Source organism: Pristiophorus japonicus, chromosome 4 (genome assembly GCF_044704955.1).
Source record: "Pristiophorus japonicus isolate sPriJap1 chromosome 4, sPriJap1.hap1, whole genome shotgun sequence".
Taxonomy (NCBI): domain Eukaryota; kingdom Metazoa; phylum Chordata; class Chondrichthyes; family Pristiophoridae; genus Pristiophorus; species Pristiophorus japonicus.
The window spans coordinates 54,004,817-54,019,956 of NC_091980.1; the positions used below are offsets into that span (position 1 = coordinate 54,004,817).

General features: G+C 43.0%; 1 protein-coding gene across 1 annotated transcript in view; it reads right to left on the reverse strand.

The window, feature by feature from the left end:
- LOC139262907 (non-selective voltage-gated ion channel VDAC1) overlaps positions 1-15,140 on the reverse strand; it is a 42,496-nt gene that overhangs the window by 5,545 nt on the left and 21,811 nt on the right. Inside the window, exons 4-8 of the mRNA XM_070878188.1 lie at positions 8,831-8,983; positions 8,698-8,750; positions 7,958-8,185; positions 1,169-1,319; positions 908-965 (exon numbers count right to left, since the gene is read on the reverse strand). Of these exons, the coding sequence (XP_070734289.1) occupies positions 908-965; positions 1,169-1,319; positions 7,958-8,185; positions 8,698-8,750; positions 8,831-8,983 (643 nt within the window). The remainder of the gene's footprint in view (positions 1-907; positions 966-1,168; positions 1,320-7,957; positions 8,186-8,697; positions 8,751-8,830; positions 8,984-15,140) is intronic.

Genomic DNA, 15,140 nt, shown 5'->3' on the forward strand with positions numbered 1-15,140 from the left:
CTAAAAGACATTTCATCAGTCACCTAGAGTAAGAATTGACCAGTTTTCTCACACCATTCAAATATACTTATCAGCAGGCTGAGAAGGATAAGCATTGATCAGTGGAAATGTCCACAGATGTACCGTGTGACTATTTTAATCGAGGATTGAGTAAAGGAATCAAAAGTTGGAGCTAAATTTGAAATTTGCAGACAAGAACATTAGACTGAATTGAATAAGAAAAGGCTCAGAATAGAATTGAAAGTTATTGAGGACAAGTATACATCAAGATAATCAAATGCTCTGGAATACTATAATTTTCATCCTTCTTCGGCCATTGAACCATCAACGAAATATAACTAGTATAAGTTGTAATAATGTGGATTGTAATGTTCGTTTGAATCCTGAACTTAGTTTTTAGAATCGCTTTCAGTGTTCAGGGAGAAATTCCAGAGTTTGCTCATTCACCTTGCTTGAAAGATTAAACAAATTTGAGAATGTTTTTGATGGTGCTAATTGTACATGGCCTATTGAGTGTGGGGGACAATAAGTTGGGTGGCAATGAGGACATAAAGAGGCATCAGTGCCACTGACCATCTAAACTACATGGAAGTGACTATTAATATAAAGTGTCGATGAATGCCAACTAAGCATAAGTTTGGGTAGGGCCTCAAAGGATGAACACTTAAGGTGCAGACTCACATGAAGATTTGGGGGTACCAAAGGGATGCCAGGACGTGTGGAATGCCCTACATGTACAATAGCCTTCAGAAGGGGAAAAAAATCCCCCCCAAAAAATCCACAATGGAAAGCACTTCCCCTGGAAATACTGGAAAGTCCTGTTTTTCCACCACTAATATTGCTTTGGAATACTTGGAAGGTTATTTTTATACAAGACTACATTAGTTTAAGACCAAATGTGGCTCACCTGGTTTCAGTATTTGAGTGTATCCAAGTCCAATCAAACTCGAATTGTTCACTTTAATCTGTTGAACAATAAAAATAACAAATTGTTTATAAAACTGTTCTCCAAAAATTACAAGTAGCGTCAACTTCATATTTTATCAGCGTGATATGCGCTTTGGAATGTAAATACATTAGAATTGCGCACCCCGGTTCCCCCCTCTCCACACACACCCATTATATAAATACCTACTCCAAAAAAAAACATGATTCAGTATATACTCACCGAGCATGTTGCATCATCATCAATCATGTACTTTGCTGCAATACCAAATCGGGTATTGCTATTCCCAGCTGTCCAAGCTAGATTGATGCCAGTTTCAAGATTTTCACTGACTTTTTGATAAATGGAGCCTCCAAATTCTGTACCATCATTCCTGTAGTGAGGAACATGCATGTCATTCAGGAGAGATTCACTGATTTCACCATTTTCACAAAGAATAAAAAAGCATGAAAGGATTAATAACCTGGACAAACTTAAATGTGCTTCTCCATTGTTTATATATCCCGCTTTAGGTCACCCAGCACAGTAATTATTTACTGGCCTCTACTAATGTCACTCAGCAATCCAGCCCCTTGAAAATATGGAAGAGCCTGGGAGCCCAGTCACCCCCTTTCTCAGAGTACAGTCCTCACTCTAGATAAACATAATAGGCTCATAAGCTTAGATGAAGTGAAGCAGAAAAATAATTGCATTGTCAGATACCCAGTTTCTTAGCAACTTATTGTGGATGTCTTACAGAAGCCCAAAATAATTAATAATCTACTCCGATTAGTTCACTAGTATACACGAACTCAGAGGCTGAAAAATTCCGAGAACAAACACCACTGCCCAAACCCGCTCACATTTGTAGAAACAACCCAACTGTGTAATTAGCTACTGATTACAGTTGTGTCTCACAGCTTATTCCACTGACTGGGAGTCCCTGGCCAAAGACTGCCCTAAGTGGAGGAAGTGCATCCGGGAGGGCGCTGAGCACCTCGAGTCTCATCGCTGAGAGCATGCAGACATCAAGCACAGAGCATGCAGCAAACCTGTCCCACTCAGCCTTTCCCTCAACGACTATCTGTCCCACCTGCGACAGGGACTGTGGTTCTCGTATTGGACTGTTCAGCCACTTAAGGACTCATTTTAAGAGTGGAAGCAAGTCTTCCTTGATTCCGAGGGACTGCCTATGATGGATGATTCCACTCACTACCTCCCCTAGTCCACCATAATTCACATTATATTATTCATTATATTAAACCGAGATTTGACCTTTACTGATTCAAGCTGAGTCAATATTTCTAACTTTGTAGAAATACTTTATAGTCTAAAGGGTACAGGATTCCTCAGACAAAGCAAATTAAAATCAGTTCAAATCATGTGTCACAATGACATTTTAGTTTAACCTACAGGGTTTACCAGGTAGAACATAAAAGAACACCAAATTCAGTGTTCTTTTAAAGGCTTCAATACAAAATGTTAAGGGTAGCCATATGGTTATAAAAGTGGATTCAAGCCTGGAGCAGCGGCTGGAATGGGAAGGGGTAAGTATTAGATGGGGCAAAGTACCCAAGAGGAGAGAAATGAAGGGGAGCAGAAAGAAGGGAAGGGTCCCAAGAGGAAAAAAAAAGGTAGAAATAATGGCCTCAGGTCTGGAGTGGCAGTCAAAATGTGCATGCAAATGGTCACAGCTAATTCTGCACAGATCAAACATCACATATCTCAACTTCTTGGTCAGTATAATGAAGATTCCACACGAGACCGAGAGAAACATAGAAACATAGAAAATAGGTGCAGGAGTAGGCCATTCAGCCCTTGGAGCTGCACTACCATTCACTATCATGGCTGATCATGCAACTTCAGTACCCCATTCCTGCTTTCTCTCCATACCCCTTGATCCCTTTAGCCGTAAGGGCCACATCTAACCCCCTTTTGAATATATCAAATGAACTGGCCTCAACAACTTTGTGGTAGAGAATTCCACAGGTTCACAATTCTGAGTGAAGAAGTTTCTCCTCATCTCGGTCCTAAATGGCTTACCCCTTATCCTTAGACTGTGACCCCTGGTTCTGGACTTCCCCAGCATCGGGAACACTCTTTCTGCATCTAAACTGTTCAATCCCGTCAGAGTTTTGTGTGTTTCTATGAGATCCCCTCTCATACTTCTAATTCCAGTGAATATAAGCCTAGTCGATCCAGTCTTTCTTCATATGTCAGCCCTGCCATCCCGGGAATCAGCCTGGTGAACCTTCGCTGCACTCCCTCAATAGCAAGAATGTCCTTCCTCAGATTAGGAGACAAAAACTGTGCACAATACTCAAGGTGCGGCCTCACCAAGGCCCTGTACAACTGCAGTAAGACCTCCCTGCTCCTATACTCAATTCCTCTCGCTATGAAGGCCAACAAGCCATTTGCCTTCTTCACCGCCTGCTGTAACTGCATGCCAACTTTCAATGACTGATGTACCATGACACCCCGGTCTCGTTGCACCTCCCCTTTTTCTAATCGGTCACCATTCAGATAATATTCTGCCTTCCTGTTTTTGCTACCAAAGTGGATAACCTCACATTTATCTACATTATACTGCATCTGCCATGCAAGTCACTCTGCAGCCTCTTAGCATCCTCCTCACAGCTCACACTGCCACCCAGCTTAGTGTCATCTGCAAACTTGGAGATATTACATTCAATTCCTTCATCTAAATCATTAACGTATATTGTAAATAGCTGGGGTCCCAGCACTGAACCTTGCAGTACCCCACTAGTCACTGCCTGCCATTCTGAAAAGGACCCGTTTATTCCTACACTTTGCTTCCTGTCTGCTAACCAGTTCGCTATCCACGTCAATGCATTACCCCCAATACCATGTGCTTTAATTTTGCACACTAATCTTGTATGAGACCTCGTCAAAAAGCCTTTCCAAAGTCCAAATACACCACATCCATTGGTTCTCCCTTGTCCACTCTACTAGTTACATCCTCAAAAAATTCTAGAAGATTTGTCAAGCATGATTTCCCTTTTATAAATCCATGCTGACTTGGACTGTTTTCCAAATGCGCTGCTATTTCATCTTTAATAACTGATTCCAACATTTTCCGCACCACCGATGTCAGGATAACCGGTCTATAATTCCGTTTTCTCTCTCCCTCCTTTTTTAAAAAAAGTGGGGTTACATTAAGCTACCCTCCAAGCCATAGGAACTGATCCAGAGTCTATAGAATGTTGGAAAATGACCACCAATGCATCCACTATTTCTAGGGCCACTTCCTTAAGTACTCTGGCATGCAGACCATCAGGCGCTGGGGATTTATCAGCCTTCAATCCCAATTTCCCAACACAATTTCCTGACTAAAGGATTTCCTTCAGTTCTTCCTTTTCGCTAGACCCTCGGTCCCCTAGTATTTCCGGAAGGTTATTTGTGTCTTCCTTAGTGAAGACAGAACCAAAGTATTTGTTCAATTGGTCTGCCATTTCTTTGTTCCCCATTATAAATTCATGACTGCAAGGGACCTACATTTGTCTTTACTAATCTTTTTCTCTTCACATATCTATAGAAGCTTTTGCAGTCAGTTTTTAATGCTCCCTGCAAGCTTACTCTCACACTCTTATTTTCCCCCTCCTAATTAAACCCTTTGTCGTCCTCTGCTGAATTCTAAATTTCTCCCAGTCCTCAGGTTTGCTGCTTTTCTGGCCAATTTATGCGCCTCTTCCTTGGATTTAACGCTATCCCTAATTTCCCTTCTTAGTCACGGTTGAGCTACCTTCCCAGTTTTATTTTTACGCGAGACAGGGATGTACAATTGTTGAAGTTCATCCATGTGATCTTTAAATGTCCGCCATTGTCTATCCACCGTCAACCCTTTAAGTATCATTCGCCAGTCTATCCTAGCCAATTCACGTCTCATACCTTCATAGTTACCTTTCCTTAAGTTCAGGACCCTAGTCTCTGAATTAACTGTGTCACTCTCCATCTTAATGAAGAGTTCTACCATATTATGGTCACTCTTCCCCAAGGGGCCCCGCACAACAAGATTGCTAATTAATCCCCTCATTACACAACACCCAGTCTAGGATAACCAGATCTCTAGTTGATTCCTCGACATATTGGTCTAGAAAATCATCCCTTATATACTGCAGGAAATCTTCTTCCACGGTATTGCTACCAATTTGGTTAGCCTGATCTATATGTAGATTAAAGTCATACCCCTGGATGTTGAGTTCCCAGCCTTGATCACCCTGTAGCCATGTCTCCGTAATCCCACTTACATCATATCCGTTAACAGCTGTCTGCGCAGTTAATTCATCCACCTTATTACAAATGCTCCTTGCATTGAGACACACAGCCTTCAGGCTTGTTTTTTTAACACTCTTTGTCCTTTCAGAATTATGTTGTAATCTGGCCCTTTTTGATTTTTGCCTTTGATTTCTCTGCCCTCCACTTTTACTTATCTCCTTTCTACCTTTTGCTTCTGCCCCCATTTTACTTCCATCTCCCTGCATAGATTCCCATCCCCCTGCCATATATTAGTTTAAACCTTCCCCAACAGCACTAGCAAATACTCCCCCTAGGACATCGGTTTCGGTCCTGCCCAGGTGCAGACTGTCCGGTTTGTACTGGTCCCACCTCCCCCAGAACTGGTTCCAATGTCCCAGGAATTTTAATCCCTCCCTCTTGCATTCTCAAGCCACGCATTCATCTTAACTATCCTGCTATTTCTACTCTGACTAGCACATGGTACTGGTAGCAATCCTGAGATTACTACCTTTGAGGTACTACTTTTTAAATTTATCTCCTAGCTTCCTAAATTCAGCCTGTAGCACCTCATCCAGTTTTTTATCTGTATCGTTGGTACCTGTATGCACCACGACAACTGGCTGTTCACCCTCCCGCTCCAGGGTGCCCTGCAGCCGCTCTGAGACATCCTTGACCCTTGCACCAGAGAGGCAACATACCATCCTGGAGTCTCGATTTTTTTTTGCTTACCAACCTGGCCATCAGGAGAGTTCGAGTGTTTATTTTAGCAGGAGGGACAACAGCTTTATGATTGGCAACTGATTTAGAAAATGCCTAGAGTCAAGCAAACATCCATAGTGAAGAAAAAGAACTTACATTTATATAGTGCCTTTCACAACCTCAGGATGTCACAAAGCATTTTAGAGCCAATAAAGTACTTATTGAAATGTAGTTAGTAAAATGACAATCTTCTTCCTGGTGACTGACCACGTCAAATTCTATGTTTATTAAATTGAATTCTTGAGTTTTTAAAGTCAGTATTTTAGGGATTGTGGTCTGTGATTCTGTCCTTTTTTCCATGAAAATCACAAATGAGCCGAATGTAAATTCAGCTCCTGCATGCTATTCAATGCAGTATGCACCTCCAAAATCATTTTCTGCGTTATTGCATCAACATGTGCTAGTGCTACTGAAAGGGGCGTCCTCTTCACAAACAGTGGTAAGCTATATCTCATGTTTATGCACAAAAATCATATCATTTTAATGAAAGCAAAACATGGCTATTTTGCCTGACCAAACAAGACAAACGAATTCCCAGAAGGACATTCTCCCTTTAAACAAATTCTACAGAAATAGATTGACAAAAATAAAAGTTGACAAAATCCATTGTAATTACATTTTTGAAAGAAATATTGAAGGCAAGACTCCCTCTTTAAGGATCATGTTTCACTAATCTATATTTATTTGTACAAACTCTTTCAGTTTTTCCTTAATAAACATTTATGCTTCTATTTAGCCCATCACTTGGGCTAAAGGCAAACAAGTCAACACCAAGGTGTCAGCCATGGATCAGTGGTACCACTCACTCCCACTCCAGAGACTGGAGCACAAAATCTAGGCTGACACTCAAGTGTAGTACTGAGGGAGTGCTGCACTGTCGGAGACGTCAGCTTTCGGATGAGACAGTAAATGGATACCCCGCTTGACTTTTTGATAGACTTAAAAGATCCCATGGCATTATTTAGAGGTATTCTCTCTGATGTCCTGGTCAAAATTTATCTCTCAATCAACATCTAGTCATTGTCTCATTGTTTTTATGGGACCTTTTTGTGCACAAATTGGCTGCCATGTTTCCTACATTACTAAAGCCTTCCCACTGTCTACAAGTGACTAAACTTGCAGCGAGTGTCTCACCTCCCGACTCCCCAAAGCCTTTCCACTGTCTACAAGGCACAAGTCAGGAGTGCAATGGAATACCCTCCACTTGCCTGGATGAGTGCAGCTCCAACAACACTCAAGAAGCATGGCACCATCCAGGACAAAGCAGCCTGCTTGATTGGCACCCCATCCACCACCTGCTACATTCATTCCCTCCACCACCGGCACACCGTGGCGGCAGTGTGTACCATCTACAAGATGCACTGCAGCAACTTGCCAAGGCTTCTTCGACAGCACTTCCCAAACCTGCAACCTCTACCATCTGGAAGGACAAGGCAGCAGGTGCATGGGAGCACCATCACCTGCAAGTTCCCCTCCAAGTTACATACCATCCAGACTTGGAAGTATATCGCCATTCCTTCATCGTTGCAGGGTCCAAATCCTGGAACTCCCTCCCTAACAGCACTGTGGGAGTTCCCTTCACCACAAAGACTGCATGGTTCAAAGCAGCGGCTCACCACCATCTTCTCAAGGGCAATTAGGGATAGGCAATAAATGCTGGCCTTGCCAACGACATCCACATCCCAGAATGAATTAAAAAAAGGTTCTTTCTTTACCCAACTACTCTTCTGCACACAAAAAAGCTGCAAGTTGAGAAACATTTGTAGTCCTCCTCCCTTTTCTTGGGGACTGATGTAGGCAAAGTGAACGATGTAAGAGGTGGACAACAAAACTGCTTCTCAATTTGTCAGGTCAACATTGTATTATAAGCATTTTAATACATCAAGAGCGCAAGAATCAGTAGAACTGTGATGTGACTTTGGAAACCTAAGATGCATTTTCTTCCAAGGCAGTTCATTATAACAAGGTTTCAGCATGTATTTCCGATCTTTAGAAATGTACTGGGTGTATACTCACACATTTGTATGGAGCTGGAACTCCTCTGTCTTGTAACCAACAGCAAAGTTACTCTGGGAGACCCTAGATTTTGCAGTTTCAAAGGTCATTTGATACCCTGCTAGCCATCCGTCAAAACCAAGCACAAAGGCTCCACGTATAGCAGGACCAGCAATGTCAAAGTCGACATCAATTCCCAAGTTGATGTGTTCCCTCTTGTAACCAGTCTTGATTTTTCCACTTTTCTTTCTGTATTAGGAAAAGAATAAAAAAAAAATGCAAACTTATTCTATTCTTATTACTTTCTCAAGTACAGCTTACTCTATTATTTTTCCAGTTTCAGAAGTACATAATAAACAAAAAAATTACTGCAAATGTTTTTCTTTTAAAATGGTCAAGTTTGTTTTTGTTTCCATTAAGTCAATAATTTTATATACATAAAATACTTAGCAGCGCACAGCATTCAAAACCTCATAGTATACTACAAAATGTGTGTGTGAGAGAGAGAGAGAGAGAAATTGAAGACTCATCTCAGGTTGCTCATGTACCTCTGATTTGCTGGTTATACAGCATCATTGGCACAGCCTGGGAAGATACTATCTCAACCAGGACAGTGGGTGCTTAGGAAAAGCAAGATGGAAATAGTTTTTAAAAAGTACTGAATGCGCCAGATTCATGAACATTATATTATGTTGAAAGAAATAAAGCTATTGATAGAAATTTAGAAAAAGTAATTTGTTTTTACTTTCTTTTTTACTCACCCAGTATTAGGTGAAAACGAAGAGTCAAATCCAATCTTCAAACCTTTTAGAAGCTAGACAGAAAAAAAGTGCAGTTTGCATTTTGGCTCAAAAGGCAAAATAAGCTCAATATTTGCCATTTTTGCTTAGTTACCTGATCTTCAATAGTAACTTCAGTTCCCAAAGTATTATCGGTATTCCATTTTTCTGTGAACGTCAGTCCATAATCCACCCACTTGAATTTTGTTTCCAGACTGCCAGTGACTTTGCCAGTATCTATGTTGGCTGACCCAGAACTTGTGAATTCCTACAATAGGAAAAAATTACTTGGAAGGTAGCGAAGAGCTCCATTTATAGCATTGTCATCAGTATTTTAATACCTTAAAACAACTATCATTTCTGATTAAAGATCAACTATGTATGAACCAAGACATTGAGCAATAGCAACCTATTCAACGACAGGTGGAAATACAGCTATGCTTGATCCTATCTTCACTCCATGCAAGTATTCCAACAAGGGTTTTTGGACAGGAGTGAAACATAGAAAATAGTTGCAGGAATAGGCCATTCGGCCCTTCGAGCCTGCACCACCATTCAATATCATGGCTGATCATTCCCTCAGTATCCTTTTCCTGCTTTCTTTCCATGTCCCTTGATCCCTTTAGCCTTAAGGGCCATATCCAATGAACTAGCATCAACAAGTCTCTGCGGTAGGGAATTCCACAGGTTAACAACTCTCAGTGAAGGAGTTTCTCCTCATCTCATTCCTAAATGGCCTACCCCTTATCCTTAGACTGTGTCCCTTGGTTCTGGACTTCCCCAACATCAGGAACATTCTTCTCACATCTAACCTGTCCAGTCCCATCAGAATCTTGTATGTTTCTATGAGATCCCCTCTCATCCTTCTAAACTCCAGTGTATAAAGGCCCAGTCGATCCAGTCTCTCCTCAGTTGTCAGTCCAGCCATCCCGGGAATCAGTCTGGTGAACCTTCGCTGCACTCCCTCAATAGCAAGAATGTCCTTCCTCAGATTAGGAGACCAAAACTGAACACAATATTTCAGGTGAGGCCTCACCAAGGCCCTGTACAGCTGCAGTAAGACCTCCCTGCTCCTATACCCAAATTCCCTAGATATGAAGACCAACATACCATTTGCCTTCTGCACTGCCTGCTGTACCTGCATGCCAACTTGCAATGACTGATGAACCATGACACCCAGGTCTCGTTGCACCTCCACTTTTCCTAATCTGCCGCCATTCAGATAACATTCTGCCTGCGTGTTTTTGCCCCAAAAGTGGATAACCTCATATTTATCCACATTATACTGCATCTGCCATGCAGTTACCCACTCACCTAACCTATCCAAGTCACCCTGCAGCCTCTTAGCATCCTCCTCACAGCTCACACCGCCACCCAGTTTAGTGTCATCCGCAAACTTGGAGATATTACACTCAATTCCTTCATCTAAATCATTAATGTATATTGTAAAGAGCTGGGGTCCCAGCACTGAGCCCTGCGGCACCCCACTATTCACTGCCTGACATTCTGAAAAGGACCCAGTTATCCCGATTCTCTGCTTCCTGTCTGCCAACCAGTTTTCTATCCACATCAGTACATTACCCCCAATACCATGTGCTTTGATTTTGCACGCCAATCTTGTGTGGGACCTTGTCAAAAGCCTTTTCAAAGTCCAAATACACCACATCCACTGGTTCTCCCTTGTCCACTCTACGAGTTACATCCTCAAAAAATTCCAGACGATTTGTCAAGCATGATTTCCCTTTCATAATCCATGCTGACTTGGACCGATCCGGTCACTGCTTTCCAAATACGCTGCTATTTCACCTTTAATAATTAATTCCAACATTTTCCCCACTACTGATGTCAGGCTAACCGGTCTATAATTACCCATTTTCTCTCTCCCTCCTTTTTTAAAAAGTGGTGTTACATTAGTTACCCTCCAGTCCATAGGAACTGATCCCAAGTCGAGAGACTGTTGGAAAAGGATCACCAATGCATCCACTACTTCTATGGCCACTTCCTTAAGTTCTCTGGGATGCAGACTATCAGGCCCCGGGGATTTATTGGCTTTCAATCCCATCAATTTCCATAACGCAATTTACCGCCCAATAAGGTTACCCTTCAGTTCCTCCTTCTCACTAGACCCTCGGTCTCCTTGTACTTCCAGAAGATCATTTGTGTCTTCCTTCGTGAAGACAGAACCAAAGTATTTGTTCAACTAGTCTTTGTTCCCCATTATAAATTCATCTGAATCTGACTGGAAGGGACCTACGTTTGTCTTCACTAATCTTTTTCTCTTCACATCTATAGAAGCTTTTGCTGTCAGTTTTTATGTTATCGGCAAGCTTCCCTACTATTTTCCCCCTCCTAATTAAACCCTTTGTCCTCCTCTGCTGAATTCTAAAATTTCTCCCAGTCCTCAGGTTTGCTGCTGTTTCTGGCCAATTTATATGCCTCTTCCTTGGATTTATCACCATCCTTAATTTCCCTTGTTAGCCACGGTTGAGCCACGTTCCCAGTTTTATTTTTACACCAGACAGGGATGTACAATTGTTGAAGTTCATCCATGTGATCTTTAATTGTTTGCCATTGCCTATCCACCGTCAACCCTTTAAGTATAATTTGCCAGTCTATTCTAGCCAATTCATGCCTCATTCCATCGAAGTTACCTTTCCTTAAGTTCAGGACCCTAGTCTCTGAATTAACTGCGTCACTCTCCATTTTATAAAGAATTCTGCCATATTATGGTCACTCCTCCCCAAGGGGCCTCGCACAACAAGATTGCTAATTAGTCTTTTCTCATTATACATCACCCAGTCTAGGATGGCCAGCCCTCTAGTTGGTTCCTCGACATATTGGTCTAGAAAACCATCCCTAATACACTCCAGGAAATCCTCCTCCACCGTATTGCTACCAGCTTGGTTAGCCCAATCTATATGTAGATTAAAGTCGCCCATGATAACTGCTGTACCTTTATTGCATACAGCCCTAACTTCTTGTTTGATGCTGTCCCCAACCTCACTACTACTGTTTGGTGGTCTGTGCACAACTCTCACTAGCGTTTTCTGCCCTTTGGTATTCCGCAGCTCCACCCACACAGATTCCACATCATCCAAGCTAATTTCCTCTTCAACCAACAACGCTACCCCACCTCCTTTTTCTTTCTGTCTATCCTTCCTGACTGAGGAGCAGGAACCCTGGCTGATTTTTCCCTCCCGAACCAGGAGAACCAAAACCAATTGCAGTGTGCTTGCCACAACTCCAGCTGTTATCCATACACTTTAGAAAACAAGTAGTTATAAGAAAAGAAAAGGATTTTGAGGCTTTCCCTAAAGTCTCAGCACAGACTGAAGATCAAACCCAAAACCTCTTGATTTGTATGGCTCAACTACTTATTGGGTAAGTCATTCAGCCCCTCGAGCCTGTTCTGCCATTCAATTAGATCATGGTTGATCTGTACCCTCAACTGCACCTATCCACTTTTGGTTCATATCCCTAATGGAGGGGGGTGGGGGGAATTCAGGTGAGAGTAAATTTTAAAGCAGCAAGAGAAACGTCAAGGCTCTAGAGCAGAGCAGAGTTTTGGGTAAAAATAAGCAAAGTGGGTCAGGAAGGGACAGAGAGTAATAAAGGTAATGGGGCATCACTGACTAAGGAGACATCAGGGCAAAAAATAGAAAAAAGTCAAAACTAAAAGCACTCCTAACAAAATAGATGATTTAATAATGCAGGTAGAAATTAATAGGTTTGATCTAATAGCCATTACAGAGACGTATTTGAAAAGTGACCACTGTTGGGAATTAAATATTCCAGGATACGTAACTTTTCGAAGAGATAGGCAAAACGGAAAAGGAGGAGGGGTAGCCCGGATAATAAAAAATGGGATAAAGACAGTAGAGAGAAAGGATCTTAGCTCAGAAAAAAGGGTCTTAAATCTAAACAAAAGAAACTACGTAGCTATGAGGGGAGAGTTGGCTAAGGTAGATTGGGAAACTACATTAAAAGGTATGATGATAGACAAGCAATGGCTAGCATTTAAAAAATTAATACATAAAGGAATGCATGTATGTTGTAATTTAACAAACAAAAATCCCACAGGAAAAGTGGTCCACCCATGGCTAACAAGAGAAGTTAAAGATAATATTCGATCAAAGGAAGAGTTTTTGAGGTTGTAACTAGCAGAATAGAGGACCAGTGGATGTGGTGCATTTGGATTTTCAGAAGGCATTCAATAAGGTGCCACACAAGCGGTTATTGAACAAAATTCGGGCTTATGGGATTGGGGGTAATATACTAACATGGATTAAAAGTGGTGTACAGATGCAACGTCCAGAATCCGGAACACCCGGAACTGAGGCCGTTCTGGATTCTGCATTTTTATGGACTTTGGATCGCCTTTCTGACGTCACGAATCCCAAAACACCAGAACCAGGTTAGTGTATTTCTGGATTTCAGATCAGGAAGGGGGGGGTCCCCGCTGAGGAGGTGTTTGGACCACAGGGTCTCACCACCACAGCGGTGGTGTTCGGACCGCGGGGCCCCGCTGCAGATGTTGTGTTGGGGCATGCCGGTGAAGAGGCCCCCCGAGGCAAGGGCAGCAGTGGCGAGGTAAGGGCAGCAGTAACAAGGTGAGGCCCAAGGTCAAGCAGCGGCAGGGCCCCGAGGTTGGCAGGTCTGGATTCCAGATGACCCTGCCACAGAACATTCCGGAACTCCGGATTTTGGACATTGCACCTGTATTTGCATTTTCAGAAGGCATTCGATAAGGTGCCATAGGAAGTTATTGAACAAAATTAGGACTCATTGGATTGGAGGTAATATACTAGCATGGATTGGTTAACGTACAGAAAACAGAGAGTAGGAATAAACGGGTCATTTTCAAGTTGACAGGCTGTAAACTAGTGGGGTGCCGCAAGGATCGGTGCTTGGGCCTCAGCTATTCACAATCTCTATCAATGAATTGGAGGAGGGGACCAATTGGAATATATCCAAGTTTGCTGATGATACAAAGCTACGCGGGAATGAAAGTTGTGAGGAGGATGCAAAGGGACTTGGGATATAGACAGGCTAAGTGAGTGGGCAAGAACATGGCAAATGGAATATAGGGCCCAAGTTTCCACATGATTTGCGCCTGATTTTTAGGAGCAACTGGTGGAGAACGGACTATCTTAGAAATCGCAATTCTCCACATTTTTTTTCTGCAGTTCTAGTCAGGTAGAACAGTTCTACTTTGGAACAGAATTTTTTCTTCAAAAGGGGGCATGTCCGGCCACTGATGCCTGATTTGAAAGTTTCCACAGTGAAAACGTACTCCAAACTAAAGTACAAATTAGGCGTTCAGAACGAGGAGGGGGGGGGGGGGGGGAAGGGAACTCATTAAATTCTACAATAAATCCTTACTTATACTTCTACAAATATTATACAAATAAATCCAACCTGAATAAACATTTATAAGCAAAGAAAAGATTAAATAAACCATCTTCCTACCTGTGTGAAAGTGCTTCAGCCAGGGAGAATTCTGCAGCCGTTCGTTGCCGCTAAGCGGGGGGGGGGGGGGGGGGGGGGGGGGGGGGGGGGGGGGAGAAAGCCGTTCATGCCTGAGCGGGAGGGAGAGAAAGCAGTTCATGCCGCTGAGCGGGAGGGGGGGGGGGGGGGAGGAGAAAGCGGGTTGTTGTTGTGGAGGGGAGGGAGGGGAAGGAGACAGCAGTTTGTTGCTGCGGAGGGGAGGGAGACAGCGGTTTGTTGCCGTGGAGGGAAGGGAGGGGAAGGAGACAGCAGTTTGTTGCTGCGGAGGGGAGGGAGACAGCGGTTTGTTGCCGTGGAGGGAAGGGAGGGGAAGGAGACAGCTGTTTGTTGCCGCGGAGGGGAGGGAGGGGAAGGAGACAGTGAGAAGGGTAGCCTCAGTGCTGATGGCAATGTGATTTTATTTAAAAATTTTCAAAAATTAAACAGCTACAAAGAACTACAAAAATGGCCGAGTGCCAATGTTTTTTTTCACACTGAGCATGCGCGAATGCTCCAACGCACACGCGCAGCGTTGCCGGCAGGAAAAAAACTAATTTAAATAGTACCCGCCCCCTCCCACTTACAAAATCGGCGCGAGTGTAGGCTCCGCCCCCCTGGGCGCCGCGCCAAACAGACCAGGAGCTACAAAGCGCTCGAGAATAGCGTGTTTTTTTTCTGGCACCTTTTTAGGCGCGAAAAACGGGCGCCCAGCTCAGAGGGGCGCACGTTTTTTTATCCTGTGGAAACTTGGGCCCATAATGTGGAGAAATGTGAAGTTATCCACTTTGTTAGGAAAAATAGAAAAGCAGAGCATTTTTTAAATGGCGAAAGATTGGGAAATGTTGTTGTTCAGCGGGACCGGAGTGTGTCCTTGTACACGAATCACTGAAAGTTAACATGCAGGTACAGCAAGCAATTAAGAAAATGGTATGTTGGTC